Here is an 8761-nt window from a genome sequence, read left to right on the forward strand (position 1 = left end):
GGACATCTCCTTTATCCTATCTAGGGACACTCTTCGTAGCGATGACCGTTCATCTATCTAGGAAATTCACCTATCAGGATCTCCTATCCTATCTAGGGAAATCTCCTTCCCTATCTAGCGAACCCCTATCCTATCTAGGACATCCTCCAATCTACTCTAATCTCCCTACTTCTAGGCGACCATTCTCTTATCCCTATCTAGGACATCTCTTCTTTAGGACTTCTACCTATCTAGGACATTCTATTAAAGGCTGCTCCTAGACATCTCTATCCTATCTAGGACATCCTTATCCTACTTGGACATCTCTTATCTATCTAGGGACATCTCTATCCTATCTAGGCCTTTAGGGCAACTACCATGCATCCTATCCTATCGCAGGGAGACTTACAGGACCAACGCTCTGATTCAGGGAGACTTACAGGACCAACGCTCTGATCCAGGGAGACTTACAGGACCAACGGTCTGATTCAGGGAGACTTACAGGACCAACTCTCTGATCCAGGGAGACTTACAGGACCAACTCTCTGATCCAGGGAGACTTACAGGACCAATTAGGGTTAAGTGCCTTACTCAAAGACACGTCGGCAGATTTTTCACCATCAGGAATTCGAACCCAGCAACGTTTTGGTTACTGGCTATTACTCTCTCTATTAAAGGGTAATTCCACCAAAGATAACATTTGGGTTGTAATTATGAAGTATTTAGTAATGTCCTACATGCATATCCTTTCACATCACAGTAATAACACATTGAGGTACTGTTCAAAGTCCAAGTAGGGAGAGCTACTCACAATGTCGTCCTCGTAGTCGACGTCAGGCTCGGAGGGCGGCGTGCTGTACTGTTTCCTCTCCAGCCTCATCTGCAGCTGGCGCACCTGGCTTCTCAGCACCTCCACTTCCTGTTTATACCCCGCCTCCATCTGCCTGAGGCGCTGCTGCACCGCGTCCATTGGCACCGGCAGCCCATCATCATCCAGGTAGGCCGGGTGGGGCAAAGGGGAGGCTGAGGAGCAGGGAGAGGCTGGGAGGAGCTGGCAGGTTGAAAAGGTGGGTGGTGAGCTGGTGGTGGTTGGACCCATGATGGCAGCGTAGCCCGAGCTGCTCCTGACTGCAGAGAGCCAGCTGGACCCTGACTTGACAGGGCTGGAGGTGGTTGGGGCTGGAGCCGAGGAGCGGATCCTTTCCTCCCTCCGGCCGTACTGCCAACCCCCGTTAGGCACCCCGTTAGGCACGGCCATGCCCTGGGTGCGCAGCAGCTTGCCAGCCAGGCGTCGGCTCTGGTAGGCCGTGGGCTGGAGGGCCCGACAGAAGCCTGACGAGAGGTTGGCTGAGAGGCCAGAGTGGCTGGCTGCAGTGCTGCAGGCAGACTGGACTATGCCCTGGACACTCTCCCAGTGAGAGCCCAGCAGAGACAGCTCCTCACTGACACGCAGTTGGCTCTGGGAGACCGGGCGTCGCAATGCCACCGCCTGGCTGTTGTCAACAGGGGGCACTGTGGAGGCGGAGGATGCTGCTTCCTTTGATGTTGGTACTGCTACCACACATTCTCTCAGAGGCACCAAGTTTCTACCACTCACACTCTCTGTCCTCTTCCCCTCTCTCTCCTCTCTGGGTAAGGCCCATTCTAGGGCTTTGGGCTGGCCTAGACTTTCTCTCCTGCTAGGGGGCAGCGTTGGTGGGGCCTCTGCTTCGTCCGTAAGCGTCTCGGTGGAGTCCTCCATGGCCGTAGGGAACATGGGAACTAGCTGCTCGAGTGCCAGCAGCTCTGCAGAAGCGGAGGGGACGTTCTGGAGGCCGTTGGTGATAGGCCCGTTCAGAACGGCTGCCGGTAGTGGGCCCTTCCAGGCAGGTGGTGATGGTATGCAGCCAGGACGGGTAGTGACCGAGGCAGTCCTGGAGTGACTGTCAGCCGTCTGATGTGGCAGTCGAGGGGGAGGAACTGGGGGGCTAGTGGTCTGGGAGAGGGCCTGGTGGAGGATGGGTGTGAGCAGGGGGAGAGGGGGGAAGTGGGTGAGGCCCTGCTCCAGAGCGATGGGGGGGAGGGGCAGGGAGGGCAGGGGCTGGGTGGTGAGACAGATCTCCTCTCTCATCTCCGCCTCCTCGAAGTCCTCTTCCCTCTGCTCCATCTCCACGGGTGTGGTAGGAGGAGTCTGGGTGACGGGCTGCACCTCCGAGTCGTCGCTTTCCAATCCCGTGTCAGGGCTGACGTCCTCGGGGCTGTCGGGTGCGGCCCCTCCTCCTACAGAAGCCATAGGCTCCAGGCCATGGGCAGTGCGGCCCTCCTGACAGTGCTTGTTGAGGTTGGGGTCGCTGGAGGTGCGGGTGAGGGCCACCCCGTTCTCAAAGGCAGACACCAGGTTGTCCATGGAGCGAGTCTTAGGAAGCCTGCACAGAGGGGTATAAAAAGTGGTGGAGCTTCATTAATCTGTGAGCTTCCCTTCTGTACCACTAGAGGGCAGACAGGTAAGCTTCCCTTCTGTACCACCTAGAGGGCGGCAGGACACCTCAAATCAAACTATATTTGTCACATGCACCGAATACAACGGTGTAGACCTTACTTTGAAATGCTTACTTACAGGCCTTAACCAACAGTGCAGTTCAAGAAGAGTTAAGAAAATATTTACCAAATAAACTAAAGTAAAAAAAAGAACAAAAAGTAACAATAAAATAACAATAACGAGGCTATATACAGGGGTACCGGTACCGAGTCAGTGTGCAGGGGTACAGGTTGTTGAGGTAATATGTACATGTAGGTAGGGGTGAAGTGACTATGCATAGATAATAACAGTGAGTAGCAGCAGTGTACAAACAAATGGAGGGGAGGGGGGGGGGGGGGTCAATGTAATAGTCTGGGTGGCCATTTGATTATTGTTCAGCAGTCTTATGCCTTGGTGGTAGAAGCTGTTGAGGAGCCTTTTCTAGAAACTTTCTAGAGCTGTAGATACAGAGCCCCACATGCAGTTTTCACCATGAGCCTGTTCATCTCGATTTACCCCACTGTGAGTAAATCCTTAAAATCAATAACTAAAAATAAATCCTTGAAAAGACAAGAGCTCAGAGATACAAGGAGATATAATTAAGTCAAGGAGTTTTTAATTTGTAATTTTTTTTTAATATTTTTTTTTTTTTTACAAATGCACTAAGAGACAGAGATGGAAGAATAGAGTGAGCGGATAGCCCCCACCTGTCCAGGGACCGTGAGGTGAGCTCGTCTCCCTGTACGCTGGGGGACAGGTAGAGCTCCATGGCGTCCTCGGCAGAGGTGCAAGGGGAAGAGGTGGGCAGGTAGACGGCCGTCCACAGCTGCAGGGCCCGGGTGTGGCACACCGGTTGCAACACCTGGACACAGGGGGACAGGTAGGAGCAGAGGTCAGAGGTCAATAAAAGACCACAAATAACTTTTTGTCTCAGTAAAGCCATTTAAAATGTTAATAATAATAATATATATATGTATGCTATTAAATATATATATGCTATTGGTGCTCATCCACTGAATATATTGGATGAGTACATATTTCCTTTTTAAACCCTTAGCAGTCTAAACTGGACGAGGGGGTTATACTAAACTAAATGGAATTGTTTTAAGAAGGTCTTACCAACGATAATTCAAATATTTGATTTTGAATTTTAAGACCCCTCGAAGTATCATAAATGTATTTTTTGGGGCCTTACTGCTACTAGCCTATACAAACACATTGAGTAACAGATTCACTACATGGAACAACAGATAGTCCCCCCCCAAAGAAATGTAAAGGAAGTTTGTTTCCGTCTGTCCTATATCTGAGAGATGTAAGAAAGATCAGGAAATATTTGTTATTAATATGTATTTAACCCCTTATTTTTGCCACTAAACAGTCTCCATATATATACTTCCATTCGTGTTTTTAACTGGTACCGGGGGACCTTCAGACGAGTCTTGTGAGGCTTGTTCGGCGTTCCTAGAGCCAGATGTGTCAGAGAGAGTCTCACCTTTCCACAGAGGGGTCATATTAGTATGTAGCCCAAACACTTTTGATGCTACAGACCATTTTATGAGAAGACCGATTTCTGGGCAAAAAATGTTTTGTTTTCTGCCATTTTTGCTACTGTGATATGTGAAGCACACCTGATCCCTCTGTTAATAACCAGGACAGGAGAAGAGAGGAGAAGAGCAGAGAGGAGCAGAGAAGAGAAGAGAGGGCAGGAGAGGGCAGGAGAGGAGAGGAGAGGACAGGAGAAGAGAGGAGAAGAGAAGAGAGGAGAAGGAGAGGAGAAGAGAAGGAGAGGAGAAGAGAGGAGCGGAGAGGAGAAGAGAGAAGGAAGGCAGAGAGGAGCGGAACGGGGACAGTCGTGGTTACCATATCATGACCGGGGTAAAGAGGAAGTTTTCTGGAAGTTCTTGTTGCCCAGGTGCGGAGCAGAGACCAGACGGAAAGCAGGTGCGGGTGTAGATGTTCGCGACCTCTCTCTCCGCCCGTTTGTTACCGGAACGTCCCGTACAGACACGAGTACGTGTGCTGCACCCGCTTGAACCTGGGGGGACGAACAAAAACCACGCACCGCTAAGGGCCTTTACACAATTCCTTAATGCATACAGTAACAGTACGCTCCTAACCTACTACAACCAAGAACACAGTCACACAGTACGCTCCTAACCTACTACACAGAACCCAGTTCACACAGTAAGCTCTAAAGCTACTTACAACAGAACACAGTCACACAGGAAGCTCGCTTAACCTCCTACACAGACAGTCAATCACAGTACGTCCTACACTACTGACATTCAGAACACAGTCACACAGTACGCCCTACCACTACGGAACCATACTACAGAGTCTACTACAAGCGATTACACACCAGTACGCTCCTAACACTACACAGAGACACTCGTACCACACAGTACAGCTCCTACCGGCTACTAACACGAAACAGTCACACAGTAACGCTCCTAACCTACTACACAGAACACAGTCACACGTACCTCCTAACTCTACTACACAGAAACAGTCCAACAGTAGGTCCCTACTACACAGCTCCACATACGAGGGACCTAGGGCACTTACAGAACAGCAACAGCCCAACTGAAACAGACACATGTGTCACAACGTCACGCTCCTAACCTAGCTACACAGAACACAGTCACACAGTACGGCTCCTAACCTACTACACAGAACACAGTCACACAGTACGCTCCTAACGCTAACACAGAACAAGTCACACAGTACAGCCCCTTAACTACTATCTCAGAACCAGTCACTGAGTCGTACGCTCCTAACACTATACACAACACACAATAGTCTATCCAGTACGCTCCTAACCTACTAGCGACAGAAACAGTACACACAGTCACGCTCCTACCACTACTTTACACCAGAACACAGTCACATGTGCGCTCCTAACTCCTCTCCCCCAAACCAGTCACCACAGTACGTCCCTAACCTACTACACAGAAACAGTCAACACGTAAAGCTCGCTAATCGCTACTAATCACCGAACACCACGTCACACAGTACGCTCCTAACCTACTACAGCAGAAACACGTCAACAGTAAACGCTCAACTGAACACTAACTAGTACACAGAACACAGTCACACAGTACGCTCCTAACCTACTACACAGAACACAGTCACACAGTACGCTCCTAACCTACTACACAGAACACAGTCACATACAGATCGGTCTTTACAATTCTCAAATTTCTTACCTACAACACACAAAACACTGTGTTCAAAGGTTACAGTTTGATATCTATTTCATGTAGAAACCTTAAAATGATCTTTAAGAAAGGTCTTATATGCCAACAGAAGACTAGTAAATTGTGGCTTCCTCTCCAAAGAGACAGTGTGTAGGAGAGAAAGAGAGATTAGGCAAGAGCAAAGAGAATGAATATGAGCGAGCGAGAGCGAGAGGGAGAGAGAGAGAGAGAGAGAGAGAGACAGACAGAGACAGAGAGACAGAGAGAGAGAGAGAGAGAGAGAGAGACAGACAGAGACAGAGAGAGAATGAGAGAGAGTGAATGTGTGAAGAAAAGAGAGATTGACAAAGAAGGAGATAGAGAGAGAGAGATGGTAAGAAGTCAAGGTGTAGTGTACGTACCAGGAAGGCTTCGTTGAACTCGAAGAGGCACGGGAACTGTTTGAACAGCTGATGAACACAGTCCAGCCACTGGAGGAAGACGGGGCACTGCTCACTCACGTCGGCAGCATTCTCCTGGTGACCACAGCGATCGCCAAACTTATGACCGTAGTCCAACCACTCCGTCTCCACCAGCACCTGGAAACCCTGTGGAAGAGGGAGGACAAGTCGGATCCAGCTCTCTCTCTCTCTCTCATCCCCCTTGCCATTCAGTTTTCTTTATTGTAAAACCGACAAAGTGCTTCGTTGTGACACGTATGTGTAAATAAAATCACTGTATATAAAAGGTGTGTGGGATTTTTTTTTGTTGTTGTTGGGAAATTCAAATGGGATGTGTGAAACAACTGGTTATACCGTCAACATACTATCAGAACAGAACACCGGATATTAGCTGCATCAGTGTTAAAGTGAAACAAACCGTTGTCATCATTGCGTCACAGTAACCCTCAGGGACAGTGTTTTTGTGTGTACCTCTAGTGTCCTATAGAACGGGTCCAGCAGGATCTTGGCGAGAGCCACAATCTGGGGGGTACGGTCCCAACCGTCTGAACAATGCACCAGGACAGGACGTCCCTCCCTTTCCACCGCAGAACACACCAGAGTGGCTGCCTTCAGCATGACGGACAGGTGCTGCAGCCAACGGGTGCTCTCCAGAGCAGACAGCCAGCTGCGAATGCACAAACCCGAGGGGCGACCAATGAGAACAGGTCTAGAAGGTTCTAGAATGCATTTCCTTCCCCGAGGGAGCCTCGGAGGCTTCTGAAGGTAAATAATAAACACAGCCGGGTTGAGTAACCGGGGGACAACCCTGACATCGGGGAGAGGGAGTGGAGCCCCTGACCTAGATGTGTCGTTTTAAAAAGGGGGGGGGTCACTACCACACCTCTTTTAGATTACCAGGAACTCTACCCCTCGAATAGCCCTCTGTGTGCATCACTGATTACAGGTTGGGGAGTTGGGGCATGCACTGTCCACATGCAACGAGACATACACACACAACATGTGGGTTCAAATACTATTTGAAATCTTTCAAGCACTTTAAACGTTCGCTTTAGTCTGCCTGGAGTCGCAGGTGGGCGGGGTTTTGCACTCTTGGGACGTTTTCTATTGCTTGTCTAGTGTGTGACTGGCAAGTTCAACGAAGCACAGCTTAAGTATTTGCAATTTATTTCAAATAGTATTTGAACGCAGGTCTGACATGCAAAAATACATGAACACCACAAAAACACACTTTTGGACAAACAGCTAGCCTGGCCCAGTGGGAATGGGGCGGCCTGCATTCTCTCTCTCTGTGGTGTAAACTTACTGAGGCCTGGAGAAGGGGACTGAGGAACGGTAGAGATAAAGAGGGAGAGAAATGTCAGAGGGATCCACTTACTTGCCAGGGTCAGGGATCTGGCTGCAGACGGCTCGGAGGGACTGGAAGCTGTTCCTAATGGAGTGGATGTTGGCCATGCCCATGAACATCACCTCACAGTTAGGATAGTACTCTGAAACATACATCATTATACTACCGTTAGGGTAGTACTCTGAAACATACATCATTATACTACAGTTAGGGGAGTACTCTGAAACATAAAAGAGAGAGATTCTTTGTGGTGTAAACTTTTACTGAGGCCGTGGAGAAGGGATGCGGAAGGTAGAGATAAAGAGGGAGAGAAATGTCAGAGGGATCCACTTACTTGCCAGGGTCAGGGATCTGGCTGCAGAGCGCGTCGGGAGGGACTGGCAAGCTGTTCCTAATGGAGTGGATGTTGGCCATGCGCATGAACTCACCTCACACGTTAGGATGTACTCTGAAACATACATCATTATACTACGTTAGGGTGTACTCTGAAACATACATCATTATACTACATTAGGGGAGTACTCTGAAACATACATCATTATACTATACCGTTAGGGTAGTACTCTGAAACATACTACAGTTAGGGGAGTACTCTGAGAAACATACATCATTATACTACAGTTAGGGGAGTACTCTGAAACATACATCATTATACTACCGTTAGGGTAGTACTCTGAAACATACATAATTATACTCTCGTTAGGGTAGTACTGCTGAAACATACATCATTTACTACAGTTAGGGTAGTAACTTCTGAAACATACTACAGTTAGGGGAGTACTCTGAACATACATCTTAATACTACTAGTTTAGGGGAGTACTCTGAAACATACATCATTATACTACAGTTAGGGTAGTACTCTGAAACATAACATCATTAACTACCGTTAGGGTAGTACTACTGAAACATACATCATTATACTACAGTTAGGTAGTACTTCTGAAACATACATCATTATACTACAGTTAGGGGAGTACTTGAAACATACCTACCGTTAGGGGAGTACTCTGAAACATACATCATTATACTACAGTTAGGGTAGTAACTCTGAAACATACATCATTATACTACAGTTAGGGGAGTACTCTGAAACATACATCATTATACTACAGTTAGTGGGGAGTACTCTGAACACATAACCATCATTATTATACTACCGTTAGGGTAGTACTCTCTGAACATACATCATTATACTACCGTTAGGGTCAGTACTACTGAAACATACATCATTATAACTACCGTTAGGGTTAGTATACTCCTGAAACATACATATTAAACGTACAGTTAGGTAGTAGACTC

The 8761-nt window shown here is 48.1% G+C and overlaps 1 protein-coding gene across 1 annotated transcript in view; it reads right to left on the bottom strand.

The window, feature by feature from the left end:
- Positions 1 to 381: 381 nt before the first annotated feature.
- LOC112072226 (phosphatidylinositol-3,5-bisphosphate 3-phosphatase MTMR4-like) overlaps positions 382 to 8761 on the bottom strand; it is a 16337-nt gene continuing 7957 nt past the window's right edge. Inside the window, exons 3-7 of the mRNA XM_070439709.1 lie at positions 7492 to 7603; positions 6585 to 6780; positions 6075 to 6260; positions 3184 to 3338; positions 382 to 2384 (exon numbers count right to left, since the gene is read on the bottom strand). Of these exons, the coding sequence (XP_070295810.1) occupies positions 734 to 2384; positions 3184 to 3338; positions 6075 to 6260; positions 6585 to 6780; positions 7492 to 7603 (2300 nt within the window). The 3' untranslated portion in view covers positions 382 to 733. The remainder of the gene's footprint in view (positions 2385 to 3183; positions 3339 to 6074; positions 6261 to 6584; positions 6781 to 7491; positions 7604 to 8761) is intronic.

This window comes from Salvelinus sp. IW2-2015, unplaced genomic scaffold, assembly GCF_002910315.2.
Source record: "Salvelinus sp. IW2-2015 unplaced genomic scaffold, ASM291031v2 Un_scaffold1859, whole genome shotgun sequence".
NCBI classification, from domain to species: domain Eukaryota; kingdom Metazoa; phylum Chordata; class Actinopteri; order Salmoniformes; family Salmonidae; genus Salvelinus; species Salvelinus sp. IW2-2015.